Here is a 19,647-nt window from a genome sequence, read left to right on the forward strand (position 1 = left end):
GATACGGATCCGTAACTCCAAACTGATAAGACAAGAGACCACATTTATAAAATAGTCTTTAAAAGTTTATGTGATAGATTTTAAGTGTCATAGATAGGTAAAACTATTTTCATATTGGGAACTAAAATGAATTATCTATGGTTAAGTATAAAAGAAGTAGGGATAATGGAGAACGCATTTGATCTGTAAACCCCTGCACTCGTGAAAAAGGCATCATGCATCATTGCATGGTTCAAATGATTATGTCTCCTTTTGTATTTACATTGAGACCGTTCCTTTAATAACGGGTCTAATAATGGTAAATAAAACACTGTTGTCATAAGACATAGTGGCAGATCCAGAAATATCTATTAAGTGGCCGGGGGGGGGGGGGGGGGGGTTGCAATTTAGTGGCAAGGTTTCGGTGCAAAATATAATTGACATTCATTTTGTGTCCCGACACACGAACACAAAACTATTATTATGTATTAAAAGTTTGGAGGTTTCCGATAGCATCAGAAATATTAATTTTTTGATACGAAAAAAACGGTAGTTTCTTTTTTAGAATAATTGATACAGACTTCGTCCCCTATCACAGGTAACGCCTGCGGCAGTGCCTCATATTAAAATAAACACAGACAGCTCAAAAATAGACCACACCTACCACTGCGGGGGGAACTGACTGCCATAAGACACCTTATAGCTATTTGTCCGCCATTACTGGATATCACACAGGTTCCCGGAAAATTTTGAAGTCATAAAACAAAATATCTGACGCCACAATGGAAAAGTGATTGTCCTATGACGCGTCAATAGTTCAAGCGGCTGGGTCAGCCGGGATTAGTGATAAGGTGTATATGGGGCCCTTTCTGCTCATTACCTAAATAAGCAACCAACTTTTTTCCCACTAACACCATTAATCTGCCTCTGAGACATGATTAGCTGGAAAAGGTAAAGAGTCGTGGTAAGAGGGGGTCCCAATTTTCTGTGATTAGTCAAAATATGCTTATTGTCACTCATCAAGTTCATCAAAGGTCTTAAACAATAATCGGTTATTTTTGGAAAATTATTTAAGGTGATTCCTCAAAATCAGTTGATTATTTTATCCTCTAAAAGAAAGTGCACATTTTATCTTCAAGCACCAAAAAAAAAGCTCAAGTAATTAACAATCAAAATAAGCACACATAAGAATGGTAAAACAGCACATCGACCAAAAGCACTTTTAAATATCACATAAACAAGCATTCCTCATGATTTGAAGCAAAGGCTTAGTTAAGAGGGAAGACATGATTTATAAATTTATAAGTTGTAATTGGCTTTTAACATATTTAGTATTTTGATAAACTGCCAGTAAATTGTGTTGATCTTTGAAGACATGGAAAACAAGACATTTCTGATTAATTTAAACAATTATTTATATGTTGTGCAGTTTTAACACTATGTTAAATGGCGGGTCCTGTGCTAACAAGCATGTTTAACCTTGCCACATTCTTCATGTGGTTGTCAGTAATTAATGTCTGCAATATTGTCTTTCCATTATTATCATTGAACAAATCAGGCCACTGGTTTTTCTTGTTTTGAATTGTTTCACTATTTTTTACTTGATTTATTTCACTTGACTGGGCGGGGCTTAACTGGTTTGCTTATTTAAGACCAGTCTATCTATAGACAGGTGTGTACTCATCAATGAAGTGTCCAGTTATTTGTCCCATATCATACACTCAGTTCCTTTGTATATCTGTTTGGTGACACTGATTATCAATTATAATTATATCTGTCATCATCCTTATCACACACATCTTCAATAGACTGTCCTTATTCTTATTAAAACGTAAGCTCTGCCCAATCAGTTGAAATAACATTGTTAATAATCTATAGATGTTTTTATGTCATTTGGTCTCTGGTGGATATTTGTTTCATTAGCAAACATCATGATCATACCACATTTCCTTATTTATAAATTGAAGTTGTAGCAAATTAAAAAAAATCACATTATAAGCAGAAACTAGAGGCTCTAAAGAGCCTGTGTCGCTCACCTTGGTATATGTGAATATTAAACAAAGGAAGCAGATGGATTCATGACAAAATTGTGTTTTGATGATGGTGATGTGTTTGTAAATCTTACTTTACTAAACAGTCTTAATGCTTACAATTATCTCTATCTATAATGAATTGGCCCAGTAGTTTCAGTGGAAAATTGACTATAAAGGAAAATAACTCCTTAGGGGGTCAACTGACCATTTCGGTCATGTTGACTTATTTGTAAATCTTACTTTGCTGAACATTATTGCTGTTTACAGTTTATCTTTATCTATAATAATATTCAAGATAATAACCAAAAACAGCAAAATTTCCTTAAAATTACCTATTCACGGGCAGCAACCCAACAACGGGTTGTCAGATTCATCTGAAAATTGAAGGGCAGATAGATATTGATCTGCTAAACAATTTAACCCCATGTCAGATTTGCTCTAAACATCTAAATGCTTTGGTTTTTGAGTTATAAGCCAAAAACTGCATTTTACCCCTATGTTCTATTTTTAGCCCATGGCCATCTTGGTTGGTTGAACGGGTCACCCTACACATTTTTAAAACTAGATACCCCAAAGATGATTGTTGCCAAGTTTGGATTAATTTGTCCCAGTAGTTTCAGAGGAGAAGATTTTTGTAAAAGATAACTAAGATTTACGAAAAATTGTTAAAAATTGACTATAAAGGGCAATAACTCCTAAAGGGGTCAACTGACCATTTCGGTTATGTTGACTTATTTGTAAATCTTACTTTGCTGAACATTATTGCTGTTTACAGTTTATCTCTATCTATAATAATATTCAAAATAATAACCAAAAACAGCAAAATTTCTTTAAAATTACCAATTCAGGGGCAGCAACCCAACAATGGGTTGTCCGATTCATCTGAAAATTTCAGGGCAGATAGATCTTGACCTGATTAACAATTATACCCCATGTCAGATTTGCTCTAAATGCTTTGGTTTTTGAGTTATAAGCCAAAAACTGCATTTTACCCCTATGTTCTATTTTTAGCCGTGGTGGCCATCTTGGTTGGTTGACCGGGTCATGCCACACATTTTTAAACTAGATACCCCAATGATGATTGTGGCCAAGTTTGGTTTAATTTGGCCCAGTAGTTTCAGAGGAGAAGATTTTTGTAAAAGCTAACGACGACGGACGACGACGACAGACGACGGACGCCAAGTGATGGGAAAAGCTCACTTGGCCCTTTGGGCCAGGTGAGCTAAAAAGCACTTTAGTAACCACATACATGACATAGCAAGATATGTAGCCGATAAGCAGGTAGCAAATATACCATATATTCTGGTATCAATGATGTTTTTTGGTTACAAATGTACATGTATATGCCAGCAATTTGCTTATTCCCTGAGCAGTGAAAATTTGATTAGAAAATAAGATCAGTATTGTGACTGCTACGGCTGTTAGAATGTAAAAGTTGAATTCAATCTCGCATCGGATTAGTGTAAAGTGATCTTTATAACAAATTAAAACACTAATTCTAAAGAATTAAGGTAGAAAAATAGATAAAACATACATTAATTTTGTTACATTATTGTATTATTTAAAATTATAAAACCTCATAGGAATTAGATTCAAATATAAGATCCAAATATCAAAACATTTTTCTATTGTAACCAACTGAACATTTTAAAAGGTATTGCAAATTATCATGCTTAAAAACAACATGCCAACATAAAATACAAATAATATACATTATCTAGCTCAACAGATATTGATTCAGTATCATGGTCACAGATAATAGCCATTCTATTTTTACTTTTCAGCATTCAAAAAGTACACTATGAGCCACAGAGTAGGATTTGCCTTATTTGGGCTTGGCAATATGGGTATGTATTTTAAGAGTTATGAAAATTTCTCACTTGTTAAAACTTTAACTAATTCCTATACATGTGCAATGATGTATATGAATAGTGGTATCTGAGGCCACACTTAAGAATAATTTGGTTTGGCCAAACCCTACCCATTATCAAATTAATATCTTAAGCATGATGAAAAAAAGTGATGAAAACTGATTATTTGAGTGAATTTTCTGAGTTCGAGGACCATAACTATGCAAAAAATCTCCAGACCGGAACAATATTTGAACTTGATTTGTAATTTGTCATGATTTACATTTGTAGAATAGACATGATAGACCATCTTAAGACAAAAAAATGCTGTTTTAATTCATAAACATTTCAGTATAACTTATTTTTGTCATAAGATGTGTTTGCGTAAAATGCCTATTGTCTATTACATTGTATTGGAATACTCATGTCACACCAAACCTTAAGTAATGATCTTAAAAATTCCAAATCTTCTTGCAAAGAATATTCCACCTTTGTACATAGATCTGTAAATCTGAAAAGATAATTTAGGAAAGTTTATGTTTGATTTAAATTGATCCACTGTTTAATTATATACTGGCTATTATTACCAAGAATAGAGAATTTTGAGAAAAAAATCAGATTCTGGAAAATAAGATTATAAGTAAACAGAAACAAAAACTGGTAGATGTACACTGTAGTAACTTATCAATGAATATTCCTGCACCAGATAACTTTTTCAAATCCCTTGGAGCTTTTTGTTTGAAAATAAGTCATACATAAAAAAAATTGCATGTGACATTATTGATAAAAACTTGAGTTGTACATGTATGTAGGAATCAGAAAAACAGAGCAACTAAAATGGCAATGATTGCAATAAAAACTTAATCAAAATTATGTTTCAGGCTTGGCCCATATGAAGAACATTATGCTATCCCCCAGAGCTACAGTTAACTGGATCATAAGAAACAAGTTGGAAGATGCTGAGAAATTTGTGAAAGACTACAATTTGTCAGCTAAATGTACTACACCAGACAAACTAGAGGCTGTTTATAATGATCCAAAGTAAGTAATAGTTTACCATATTATTTAACACATTATATACTCCAAAAACTGATTGGTTTAGATTATTAGGTTTTTAACTGGATTTCCAAATTTAATCCAGTTGTGATACCTTATGGTCTCAGAAATATATAACAGTGATTTTCTTTGAACAGTCTGTTGTCTGAAATGAAACCAACATTCAAACAGATCACCCATAGGCAGTAGTTTTGAAATATATGCAATGCTTTCACATTTGAAATCTCATACTACAACTGAAAAGTGGGTTCATAGACTTGATAGATGGATAATGTATGCCCTTTTCCAATGAACTTTTTTTCCTTGTAACAATCCACATTTTGACTTTATCTAAGCATTCTAATTTAATGTGTTGTGTAATTTGTTCTATTCCTGAAACATGTAAAATATAAGCCACTGGAAAATTCAGTTAACATGAATCAATACTTATAATCAACAATGATTCTATTTCAGTGTGAAAGCAGTGTTGATATGTTCTCCAACTACCACACATGAAGCTATTATCAAAGATTCTTTAAATGCAAGTAAGTATTTATTTTTTGTCCTATATGAAATAAAGGATGGCACAATGGACACTTATAAACTTTTATGAAATGTTTTGAGATACAAAAAAAACCTCTTAAATTTCAAAATCACAGAAGAATGTCTTTTATAGTTACAGTAATAGAAATGCATGTAGTTTCAAATTAGTGTTTCTTTCAATGAACAAATTGTGGAAAATGTTTAAATGAAGATATTCCTTTAATATATAAGGTCAAATTAATGTTGAATTTATTTTATATTTTTTCAAGTGTTATTAACTTTTTGTATTGAACCACTATAAATATTGCTTTCAGACATGGCAGTATTTTGTGAGAAACCAATTACAGATAATATAAAAACTACAGAAGATTGTTACAATGTAGCAGCTTCTAAAAATAAACCATTGTTTAATGCTCTACACAGGTACGTTTTTTATTCAGATTAATAAGGGGACCTGAAATTGTCATATTGCAATAGACTATTTTCATATTAGAGGGGGCAGGACCTTTTATCGGGACGTCAGGATAGGTTGTTTTTATGCTCGAGATTTCGATATTGACCCTTTCAAGATCCGGGAATTCTTTTTTTGAATTTTGGGATGTCTGGATTTAAATTTCATGTTTTTAAGCCCGGGATTATGGGATCAGGACCCCTCTGACCGCCCCTCATATAACTGACTTTTGACTCCGAAGTTTGTATTTTTTCGACAGGATTTTGTGCTAATGAAATTAAGAAACACTGCATTTTCATAAATTTTGTCCTTATCAAACCGTTGTGAAGAATACATCAAAAGTATGGAAAAATTAAAATAGATTCATTTGCCTTCTTTTGAGAAACAATAATTCTCAAATAAAAAAATTCCTTAGGGAAGAATTAAGCCATTTCTGCAGAAATTATAGCCCTTGGACACTAAAAATTGCCTAAAATTGTGTTTTAAAGGGAAACTTCGCAAAATAATGAAAATTTTATATTATGTTTATTTGATATAAATAATCATATATTCATTAAAATTATTGTTCAATTCTTCAAGATAAGTGATTAAAATTAAAATTAAAATCCCACTATCACTTCTCAACTTATCGCCATTTTGACGGCATCTCCGATACAAATTGTCACGTGATGAGTATATTTGAATAAAATATCTGAATACCACAAATCCAAAAAACAAGCATGGCATATCGTATATTCAGTATTAAAATGACTTGTCAAGCGTACGGATGTTCAACTCGGAGTTCACATGGCATAAGCTTACGGTATACACTTTCCCAGATCCTGCAAAAAAGAAAGAGTTGTACCAGACGTGGATGATTAACCTAACATAACACCAACCAGCTTCACTCACAACAAGTTCAAGAAAGTGTGTTCAGACCATTTTGAAGCATCTTGTTTCGATGGAAATTTGATAGTAATTATGATTTTTTTCTCATGAATGTTTTTATTGCTATTTCGTTCCAAGCCTGGTTGAAAGGAAATTGTCAGATTAATATAGTTCTGACAGTATTTCTGCATTCATGCATTATTAACAGATTTTGTTGTTTACAAGTAGAAGTTTAGTACACGGAGAAAAAGTCAAAGACAAAAAGTCACAACAAATTTGTTGATAATTGTTGAATATATACAGGAAAAAAATCTTCAAATATTATATTATTTATTACCTTTATTACATTTTAAGTTTATGAACTTGTTTACAAGCCTTATTTGATTTCAATCAGGTAAAGGATATATATTTCTAGGGACAATGAAGCCATTTAAGGTACCTATAGCCACTTTGGCATTTTGATTTTATAACAATTATTTGATGTCATTGATATTTATTTAATAAATAAAACTTGCTGTAAAAATAATATTTCAAGAACAAACCAAAAAAGAATTAATTAATTTACGTTTTCTCGTTTAAATCAAAATAAACTCGAAAATGAATTATGACGTTTTTTTTCTGTGACTTTCTGTCGTAAATTCACAAGTTCAATGAAGTATATATTTTTTAGGTACAAAAAAACTTATGTATACATAAAAAATTACGTAAAACATTAAAAGGGTCATTTGTTTAATATAATAATAGTTTAAAAATAAGACTTTATTTACATGTAGTATAATTACAGATGCTGTTTAACCCCCCCCCCTTTTTTCCTTTTCCATATTGTGCCATATTTAAAGGTTGAAGAGGTGATAGGTAGATGGGAGCATATGTCTTCCCCGATAATAGATCTTACCGCCCCCTTGTTATGCTTTATAGCTGTCTACTAGGTCAACGCAGTTGCGTAGTCCTACAAGTTAAGGCTAAGCAGTTTCGGGATATAAAATGTCGACAGCTAGGCTAACGAAATTTGTCATGATTTATGGTCAATCGTAGGAGTATTTTTTCTTCTTAAATTTATGATAACAAGATAGTAGATAGGAATACATCTAGTGGGGCGGACACTAATTTGGAAGTTGTAAAGGCTTTAGACTTTTCGAAATGCTTGCCCCAAAAAAAAAGTCTTTTATCTGTAATAGATTTTATTCATTTCGGGTACTTCTATATGAAAACCGACGATCTTTTGCCAGAGGTCGTGTATTAGTGTCACATTCAGGTATTCTAGTGACTTCCTGCGGGCTAATAAACTGGTGACATTACGCAATTCAGGTACATGCATCGCTTCCCAGCTGTTTGACCCAGGTGTGCACAGGTAAAAGTGCCATCAAAAATGCTGTCCGGTGTATTATACATCCTGTAAACAATGTATGTCCCTAACCTAATTGAAATACACAAAGCCGTCCAAACATGAAATTAAGAGTTTAAAATTTATATCTACAGGCTGATTAATTCTGACATGTGCAAAGACAGAAATAATAAGACCGTTAATTATTAATTTTGACTTTGGTTTCAAAATTCATGTGTAGAAGATTATCTAGTACTGTACCATGTTAAATGATTTTTTTTCTTCAAATTTCAATTTTACTTTTCGGGGGCGGATCCATCCATATTAAAGGGGGGGGGTTCTAACTATATGTCCCACTTCAAATGCATTGATCGGCCAAGAAAAAAACGGGGGTTCCAACACCAGAAACCACTCCCCCTGGATCCGCCAATGCTTTTGTAAACAATAACTTACATAATGTTTTGTCAGCTTGTTTTATTTGCTTATCAAATGTTTCATTTAAGTTATGTGGTCTTGAGTTGTGATGAACAAATTAAAAAAGAAAAAAACATACTGCATCATCATTTCATGCATTTTACAACATTGAATTTGTTTGGAGTAAATCCTAGAGAATTTAACCGAGAGATTATGGATGACTATCTTTCATACTTTCTTGTCCTATTTCCGATATAAGCGGGCGCATTTACGAAATATTTTGCCTATTAGAAAATTTGCGTTTACTTGTATGTGAAGAGACAAGCATGCGCATTTATGACACGAAGATGATACTTAGTTCGTTAGTTCGTGGCTGTCTCTAGAACGTGCGGTAATCGTTTGTCTTCTTGTACATGTACATTCAATTATTTAAAGGAGTTGTCATTTTTATCAATATAAGATTTTGAGAACACTAAAACACTACCGCGAAATCGCTGGCATTTCAAGCTTTTAAGCTGTTGTAGGATGATTTATTGTAAAAGATTTTATGTCTGGAGAAAAGGTATCAAAAGCCCTCTCCATTTTTGCCAAAGTCCGTTATTTGTTTCCTTTTCTGTTAAATTCCATTATTTTCGAGTATCTGACACTAGACCACAATAACTCTTCCCCTTTGCTACAATGGATTTCTTGGTAAAAGTCAAATTAAATTTTTAAAAATGCACCCCTTCCAACATGAAATTTAGGGGGAGGGTTGGGATCCCGCTAACATGTTTAACCCCGCCACATTATTTATGTATGTGCCTGTCCCAAGTCAGGAGCCTGTAATTCAGTGGTTGTCGTTTGTTTATGTGTTACATATTTGATTTTCGTTCATTTTTTTTACATAAATAAGGTCGTTAGTTTTCTCGTTTGAATTGTTTTACATTGTCTTATCGAGGCCTTTTATAGCTGACTATGCGGTATGGGCTTTGCTCATTGTTGAAGGCCGTACGGTGACCTATAGTTGTTAATGTCTGTGTCATTTTGGTCTTTTGTGGATAGTTGTCTCATTGGCAATCTTACCACATCTTCTTTTTTTTTTTTTATAGTAACTGCTTATAGATTATAGACCATCATTATTCTCATAAAATATGCTTCTAGGACAATCCATCAGTGCTTTTTCTTTTGTAGTAGCATGATACATTTCCAATATTCAGTTTCATGGTCTTGTTTGTAAAAATGCAGAAGGTACCAAAACAGATAGTCATATTCGATCATATTCAGTATTAAAAAACACACTGACAACGTCATAGCAAAAAATAACCATTAAACGATCAAAAGACAAACAAAGAGATAAAAAACACATCATAGAAAACTGGTTTAGATTGCACAACAAGAACCCCACCAATAACTCGGGAGGATCTCGGGTCAAATCATTTAAACGCTCCGTGGTACACCAAACCTTCATGTTAATACAACATGCAATCTATAAAATTAGACCGCAAAGTGAAATAATTCATAAATAGGTATATTAATACACAAATAATGAAATGAATCTGAAACATTCGGTGAAATGTATTTTCAGTGACACATTCACCCAATTTAATTTTTTCATCAAATAGCGTAAATTCGTGGCAGCAGAAACTTTCCGCCAGCAATGGCATGACTATGCAGTTTGTACATGAACACCAATTGGTGTCAAACTTGCGAGGGTTATTTATAATATCCTGTTGTCTAGAATTTTCTTCAGCTTCAATTTGTTGGAGTTCTTCTTCAGTGTACTCTGGTTCTAATGTGTACCCAAATTGACCACACTCGTCAAAATTTGTCTCAATTTGGGAGCTGGATACACTATCAGAACTTTCACTCTCTAAACTAGACATTTTTGCTTATAGTATATATTCATTTAAAAGGATTATATATAAAACTTTTTTTTCTTTTTACAAAAACAACCACGCTCCATTCAATTCATAAGAAAACAAGAAATTGCTTAAGTTAATTCGACGTCTTTTGATATTGTTTAAAAATTAGGTAGAAGTTATTTCTATTAGTTTGATTAGCTTGTGTATTTATAACAATGGTGATTCCATTATTGAAATTCCAGGTTAACCAAACAAATCTCTGGGTATTCATGTAAGATTTTGAAGGCCTCATAAATTTATTCAATTAAATTAATTCAGTATTTTTTTATATTTTTTTTCAACAAAAAATATTCAGCGTCAATAATATATTTAATAAAACTGAGCTCATGGAAAATATTAAGATTCCCCCGTTTATCATACGAAATGTTGTTCACACCTAGAAAAGTGAACCGTGACGGCTTAAATTCACTGAGTAAAGATCAAAAGATACAAAATGCTAATCTTTTAATTAACTTGAATTTAACCACGCATTCAACAGGTAGTCATTACGTGTCAAAGTACAATACACATTGTATTTGCGGGGCCGTATTTGCACACTACAAATGTACTAGCAGCACATATTTACTAGCCTGACGTAAAAGGTAAAAAGTACAAACATGCATTTTTAAAACACTATCAGTTATACATGTTAGTTCAAAATATCCATCGGAAAAAAAAAATCATTAAAAACATATTTTATATGATTTACTTGTATCACTATAATCATTTCAGAAAATATTAAAATATAAATCGTACATTCTACTTTCAAGCTGAGCGCTGTTCCATCTTAATTATTAGTTGGTTAATAGCTACACCTAACGTCGTCGATGCGCTTTAAATAGCGTTATAAGATGATTAACGATTAAGATTTAAAATGAGATTATTTCCACTCCCGGCATGCTTAAAGACTTAAACTACGTCACATAAGTCAGGAAGTTCGATGAAATAAAATTATTAATTTTTAATTTTCCCCTTTATTGCTGTTCATATCCAGATAAAACTTGGTGAATATGTTTTTTATGGTATTATGGACATAATGAGCTGATAATTAAAAATTCGCGAATTATCCCTTTAAGTATTTTTTATCTATTAGAAAAGATATTTTTTTCTTATATAAGATGTTACTGATGCATGAGTTTTATTCTGCTTGAGCCTGAGTGATTTTACCTGAAGTTGTATCCCTAGAACATGGCTTGAAAAACTCAGTTTTTTACATTTTTTTTTCTTCTAAAATGCCTGCATGAAACTTTTGACTCCGAAGTTTGTATTTTTTCGACAGGATTTTTTGTTGATGAAATTAAGAAACACAGCATTTTCATAAATTTTGTTATTATCAAACCATTGTGAAGAATACATCAAAAGTATGGAAACATTAAGATAGATTCATTAGCCTTCTTTTTGAGAAACAATAATTCTCAAATAAAAAAATTCTCTCAGGGAAGATGATTAGAACTGTACCAAAAAACACCTGAAAACGTCTGTAGGTTTTATCCATCTGTGGAGTTTTACACACTTTCTGTAATGCTTCAATCTATAGATAAGATGTTTTGTATATAGTCACATGATTAGAAGCTGAATTTTCGTTTCATTCCAATTGACTCATTTCTGCAGATATTATAGCCCTTCATGCCCTTGGACACTAAAAATTGCCTAAAATTGTGTATTAAGTATTTTTTATCTAACAATTTTTAATTTTTTTTTTTATATATATACGATGTTACTGATGAATGAGTTTTATTCTGCTTGAGTCGGAGTGATTTTACCTGAAGTTGTACCCCTAGAACATGGCTTGAAAAACTCAGTACATTTTTTTCTTCTAGAATGCCTGCATGAATTGATCAGAAAGTATATAATCATAATATACAAATTTTCAGATCAAGTGTAAGTTTCCCAACATTAATTTTAAGCTCATTAAATCATTCCGGATGGAAGGCACATTGCATTGCATAAACAATTCTTAAATATAATAATTTCATTGTTTTGCTTTCTTTTTCTGCAGGAGGTTTGATCCTGATTTTTATCAGGTTTACTCTCAGATTCAAGAGAAAAAGCTTGGGAATCTACGTTTGATAAAAACAACAAGCAGAGATTTAGAAGCTCCTCCAATATCATATATAAAAACATCGGGTGAGAATGACATTTCCTCTACAAGTAAAGAGGTATATTTCATTGAAATTTATACTAACTGTTTATATCTACGTGACTGTGTTATTGTTCAAAATGATCATATCCCCTATGAGAAAAAAAATATATTCTGAGATTGTGTTTCATTTGAATTCTCCAAATTATGAATGAAACATGTCTGCAAAAGGCAATATTGAGTTTTGTTTGCTGATTTTTTATATTTTTTTCTCTTAAAACATATGGGCTATTGGCACAAAAGATTGTTATATTTTGTTATATATATCCAAAATTGTAAATTGATTATTGAGCACATCAATAAAGATTCTAAAAGAAGATTCATATAAGCCTCTTTTTGGTATAAATAAAAAAGGTCCTACTTTAAGTTATATATTGCAATTATTGATATGAAAATAATGACTTGCAATAATTTCTAGTCAGACTATTATTTCAATAAGACCATAAGGGAGCTACCATTTGATTTTTATGGGGGGGGGGGGGGGCTAGGATGAAATTTGAAAAAATAGGCAGGACAGGAGTTTTGAGTAAAAAAAAAAGGCAGGATGAGACACTTGCAAAAAAAAAAAGTCAGGATGACAATTTAGGTAAAAAAAAGTCAGGATAAACTAAAAAAAAAAAAAGGCAGGACCAGACAGAGTGAAAAATAAAAAGGCAGGACAGAGATTACAGCTAAAAAAAAAAAGGCAGGACAACATTTTTCATCCTAGCCCCCCCCCCCCCCCCCCCCCTAAAAATCAAATGGTAGCTCCCTAAGGACAAGTATGTGAAAATCTACATATGAAATACAATCGTTATTTATTTCTTTTATACTCGTATTTGTTTTATTCAGATAACACATTACAAAATTAAAGCAGATGAAACGTATAAATGGAATTATTCTGTTTCAGTAATGTCTTAATGTCTTGTATTTAAATTTACAGCTGGAATTCTGAATGATTCAACCATCCATGACCTTGACCTGTCATTATGGTTGTCTGGATCCATTCCAGAGACAGTATATGTACAAGGAAATGCTTTTGATCCAGAGATTGGTAAATGTAATGATATGGACCAAGTTATAGTGACTATTAAGTATAAGAATGGTGTGATAGCTTGTCTGGAGAACGGCAGAGTATCTGGTTATGGTTATGACCAAAGACTTGAGGTAAAAATTAAGTTTCTTAAAAAAACTTTTCTTTGAAATAAATTCATACTGTTCTATGTGAATTACAATATATCAATGGTGATTTAATCTTTAACTTATCCACAAACTTAAATTTATCCTAAATATATTAGTGTTTATGTGCTTCATACAGAATATGAAGGTCATTTCATATAATATATATTTAAAAAAAACACCAGCAATTTAATAATTCTTTAGATTTGTTTTCTTTTTTGGTTGTAAAGATTTTCAAATTTTGGATACCTTCTATTTTGGTATTACTAATTGTGTTCCAAATTAACTAGATTGCTTCATATGAATGAACTTTACACATATAAAGGCTAAATACCTTGCCAAAAAAGAAACTAATGTATAAGATACACCTGATCGCTATTTGTCCCCCATTAATGGACATCACACAGGATCCCATAAAATTTTGATGTTATAAAACAAAATATCTGACGCCACAATGGAAAAGTGATTGTCCTGTCCTATGACGTCAATAGTTCAGGTAGTAAAGATTCTCGTTACAGCAGGGAATAGCGATGAGGTGTATTCATAAAACAATGTATTTATTACAGGCTTTGTTTGATAATGGTATGCTGAAAGTAGAAAACCCTAACACCTCCTTATTGACTACATGTACTGGCAATACTACGTTAACTGGTCCAATACATCCACATTTTACTACCAGATATACACAAGCATATAACAATGAACTGGAACATTTCCTTGATATAATGGAAGGTATGTTTATATGAACATGAGGGATATTTTTAAAATTATCAAAACAGCTCAAGAATAGGCTTTAGAAAATAATTCTGGAAGGTGGTGTATTTTGTATAAAATTTACTCCATTTTTGTGTTTGTATGAAATTTAAAAAGATAGCATTCTTTGTAAATCCTGGTTTGAATTCTGAATTCAATGTGATTCTTGAAATGTTAAAAGAATTATGCGTACTCTCAGTGTTTCTGAGTTTTTAGACATATCTGATGGCATGCCAACAATTTGACTTGTATAGGTCACCATTAACTTGATTGCTAGTTTAAAATATAACATATCAGACATTTTCAAATAAATGACCTTTGATTTTCTTGTGCTCTGTGCTGAATGGCATACATAAAAAAGCCACAAATCATTATTTGAAATAACTTATCAGACCAGATGGTTTAGACCTGTGATATTTTTTCAACTCTACACATATGGTCATTGATGACAACATTTAGTCAATTTATTAGTAACTCTGGTGAATGTTTAAAAAAAAAACCTTGATTTCTAGTATTACAATGCCAACAAATATTGTGTTATTTTCAGGTAAATGTGAAATGAGAGTTACCAAAGAGGATACAATCAAAGTAATGAAACTAGTGAAAGCTTGTCTTAAATCAGTACAGACTCATGGACCAGTAGGATTTGACGACTAGGAATGACAAAACCATCCAGTATTTTCATTGGTTGAAATCGGAGTCTAAAAGCAGTAACCATATTTTATAAATTTTTTGACTGTAAACCCTGCTCTTATTTTTTTCAATGAATATGTAATATCAAACATTGATTTTCATTCAAGTAAGTCAACTTTATTCTGTTTTTTTCTCTGAAAATTTTTTGATAACATGTATGCAGTGTTCTCCCCAGGCCGTTTTAGCGTCGCGGTACCGCGACGCTATATTTTTTCACCGTGATGCTATAATAATTCCCGCGACGCTATAATTATTTCCGCGACGCTATAATTATTTTGAAGATGCTATTTTACTTGTCCTCAATTTTGAACTTTCATCTATTATCGATTATGATCATAAAAACTATATCACCTTTAATTGTAATCCCTTTAAGTCGGACGCTAAAGGCAATTAAGAGATTAAATGCTAGGTGTTAATTGCCCTCAGGGTGATAACTGTTTGGATGCGAATATCCCAAGCTGACACTTGTGACATGACCACGTGTCTGCAATCACCAATATCGACATGGAAAAATGCAATCACAAAACAATTCGAAATCTACGTTTTGTATTACGAAATTTCAAAGATTGAAACGAATTTTATTTTCTTTAAAAAGGTCGTTTATTTGTGCAACTCTCCAAAAATTACTTTCTTTCTCTTCCGGTAATACGAGAGCGAGAATTTTGATTTAGAGCTAAAATAAGTTTAATACTTCTTTAAAAAGTTATCATAATTGGCTTCAGTTTATGTTTAATCCATTTAATGCATTAAAAGCGTCTTATTCATTCACAATCTCTTGTCAAACAATGTTTATTCTCGGACTCATTTTCGTAAATTTTACTACGGCCGCCATTGCACATTTTTGTGTAAATTACGGATCGGAACCGGAGCAGACATGACAAAAATCCGCATTTTCAAGATAATGACAACAGATGGACAGTAGACAGAAAAATTAAACCAAGAGAGAAAACTACGCATTACCAGACTATTTGTTAGATAACTTTGTTAAAAATACATATGATTTTGATGTAAAGATAAGAAACAACTGGGACTAATTCATTGAGTGGCATGAAACAATGAATTTCATAAACATGATAAAAAAAAGTTTTTAAATTGATTTTTTTTTGCTTCTTTTGCTACTTTATCTTTACTTGATATAATATAAAAAGCAGTTAATTTTGTGTAATAGATAATTTAGTTTTGTATATATACAGGTTGCACTATAATGAACCATTCATTCATTTGACTTATTGTTGGGTAACTGAAACCACATATTTATTTTTATTTGGCACAAGAGGAAAAAAATAATTCTGTAACTATAAATGAATAAAGAAGACATAAACTGAAACAACTGTTTTTGTGGTTATAGTTTAATTGTATTCTCAGTTATGAATTGAACAATATAAACTAAAACGTATAAAGGAAATAGAGCATCAACGCGACGCCACAAACGACATTAAAAAAAATACAGTTAATATTTTTTTTTACGCAAAATGTGATGCTATCCAAAATTTCTGGGGAGAACACTGGTATGTTAACAGTTTTCATTTATTTTGAAACACATTTTAAAACAGCTTGTATCAGTATGTATTTCTGTCTCTTTGTGTATATTTTGACATTACATTATTGTATGAATGTGTTACATGAAGATGATTTAAGAATTGAATGCTTCTTTTTGTAAATTCATTGGGGTGTAAAAGCGTTGACCGAAGTACATTTTGTATGAAGAGCGGAAGCGTTTCATTCTAAAAATGTGTGCACGGTCAAAGCTTTTACAACCTTATGAAGTTACAAAAAGAAGCATTCAATACTTGTAATTACATTTTTAGCTATGATCATGAAAACACGAATTTTATAAAATAAAATTATTTAATTCACCTGTGCACTTTATTGTGGGACCATGTGTTATCATGAATGAAAAGTTTTATTGAGTGATGCAATTGCTTGAAGAATAAAGTATTATAATGAAACATACATCTAATGTAGTTATATATTTATGAAGACTTTTTCCACTGTTCATTTTGTTTAGAAATTTTTGTACAGTTATTTTTCATTTTCAAGTCCCAATTTTTGCAGCAAATAAAGTCATTGCAATTTTTTTTTTGATTTACAGTCCCAGCTTTACTGAAGTGGCAAATTTATTATTGCTATTGTTGTACTGCTATTACAATTTAAGGAAATGATGAATACAATTGTTGCTATAAACAAAATTAATGCAAATTTTGAATTTTGAGAGAGCTGTCCAGTTTGAATTTTCTTGTACTAATAAAAACATAGCAAAGATTTTAAAAATTTACAGTATTTTCCACTTCACCTTTTTTGATAATTAGTGAGTGTAAGAAGTTTTTATATCTAGATTTGGCTTTACTTTAGGTCTTTTTTTTCATCAAATTTTTCAACTTTTTTTATGATTTTTGGGATTTTTTAGTATTTTGGCATCTAGCATCACTAAATAGGCATCAATTGTAGAAATGTGCATCTGGTGCATGATCATTGGTACAGTTAATGTTGTTTTTATTTACTTTCTGCTTGGACATAAGAAATATTGGATTGTTATAATTAATGTTTTTATAGAGTTGACTTTTAATGTATATTGTTTTTTTAGAGTATTGGTTTTGCAATATATATACATTTTACTGCCAATAGTTTTACTTTGACATTGTTTTAATGTGACAGAAATTACCTTTGTATTTTGATGTTATTTTTACAATTCTTTTTATAAGGTCACACCATTTCATTTGTTGCTGATAATATTAATTCCAATATATATTCCTTTATATATTTGTCCATGTTCCATTTTTGTATCATTGAAAAAAGAATGAAAAACACAGACATTATTGTTAACCTATCAGTCTTTGACAATCAGGATTGATTTATTAATATTTGAAAACATTCACAGCATATGATGAAACACTAAACCTGGTTGACAATGAGGTCATGGTCCTTCCTTAACAAACAAAAAATGACAAAGAATGGATAAAGATTTAATTATTAAGTGCTTTGATAAAAAAAAATATGTTTACTTTATATGAATCCCCCCCCCCATTTTGTGGAAAATATTTGGTTGATTACATAGGAAATTACTGAAGCATGACAGGAGCCGGATCCAGCCATCTTAAAAAGGGGGGTTCCTAACCCAGGACAAATGGGGGGTTCCAAATACATGTCCCCATTCAAATGCATTGATCGTCCAAAAAGGGGGGGGGGTTCCAATCCCTGGAAACCATCCCCACCTCACCCTCTGGATCCACACCTGCTTTGGGTTCCTCAGTGGTTCCCCCCTCTTATAAAAATTTCTTGATCCGCCACTGGAAAGGGACAAGGTACTTGTATATCCCTTGACAATTAATATATTATTTATTTTTTATATTTATGCCAAATGTAATAATTGTTACACAAGTTGATTGACACAATAGGGCATAAGGTTGTATAATGTTGTAACACTGAAATTGTTTTATATTAATTTCAACTCTATAGTCTTATAAGTTTATTTTAATCAGAAGTAAATCCATAAAATTTGTTATTAGTAATTATTATAATAATTGTTAAATATTTTATACTTTTAATTACTGTTGATTAGTACAATAAAATTATTTTTGATAAAGACCATTTTCATTCTTTGATTGAAAAAAAGGAAAAGAGCCTAACAAATGTAGCAACAAAAGAAAGAAATTACAGGAAGAGTATGACAAAATCATTCTGACCAAACATATGAATGAGACTGGATAAGAAATTGATAAATGAGTTGATTTGATGGCATAGAAATTGTATCATCATTCAAGGAAAAGTACAAAACAGAGCTGTAAAGTTGTCAAACAGATTACAGAATTCTTAATTTTAATGCTTTAATTCGTTGGTTTATTCTGTCCCACTTTATACCACCTGAAACACAGTTGTGGGTGTATTAAAATCATCTTGTCAGTTATCTGTATGTCTGTCCCACTTTGTGTCTGGTACTTAAATTGTGTATCGTTAAACTTAGTTTGATCAAATTTGGTATGCAGATGCATCATTGACTTTGTGTGTGTCATATACCAAAATAAGGTCACTCTGACCCTGACTTTGGCATTTAACCTCTAATATAAACCAGATGCTCCGCAGGGCGCAGCTTTATACGACCGCATAGGTCGAACCCTGAACAGTTAGGGCAAGTATGGACACAACATTTAAGCTTGATACAGCTCTGAATTTGGATTGTGATTAAATAGTTGACACAACACAAGTTTCTGACACAGAATGAATGTGGTCCAAGAACTTAAACTTAAAAAGTTAAAAATTTTAAATTGGACATTCACCTATTATGGTCCAATATCCAAAATCTAAATACATGGTTAGATTCAGCATATCATAGAACCCCAAGAATTCAATTTTTGATGAAATCAAATAATGTTCAATTTTAGTCCCTTTAGACCTCAATGTGGACCAATTTGATAACCGGGCCCAAATATTAAAAATCTAAATACATGGTTAGATTCAGCACATTGAAGAACCCCATATATTTAATTTTTTTTGAAATCAAACAAAGTTAAAATTTGGACCCCGATTTGG

General features: G+C 31.6%; 1 protein-coding gene across 1 annotated transcript; it reads left to right on the forward strand.

Annotated features, from left to right (window-relative positions):
* The first annotated feature begins 4 nt into the window (after window positions 1-4).
* On the forward strand, window positions 5-15,239 carry LOC139516761 (inositol 2-dehydrogenase-like). The gene is made up of 9 exons (XM_071307052.1): window positions 5-97; window positions 3,797-3,859; window positions 4,744-4,903; window positions 5,372-5,442; window positions 5,755-5,863; window positions 12,376-12,503; window positions 13,439-13,662; window positions 14,241-14,406; window positions 14,975-15,239. Exons 2-9 carry the CDS (start codon window positions 3,814-3,816, stop codon window positions 15,082-15,084), a joined length of 1,014 nt encoding a protein of 337 aa, XP_071163153.1. The 5' UTR covers window positions 5-97; window positions 3,797-3,813; the 3' UTR covers window positions 15,085-15,239.
* The last annotated feature ends 4,408 nt before the right edge of the window (window positions 15,240-19,647 follow it).

Source organism: Mytilus edulis, chromosome 3 (genome assembly GCF_963676685.1).
Source record: "Mytilus edulis chromosome 3, xbMytEdul2.2, whole genome shotgun sequence".
In the NCBI taxonomy this organism is placed as follows: domain Eukaryota; kingdom Metazoa; phylum Mollusca; class Bivalvia; order Mytilida; family Mytilidae; genus Mytilus; species Mytilus edulis.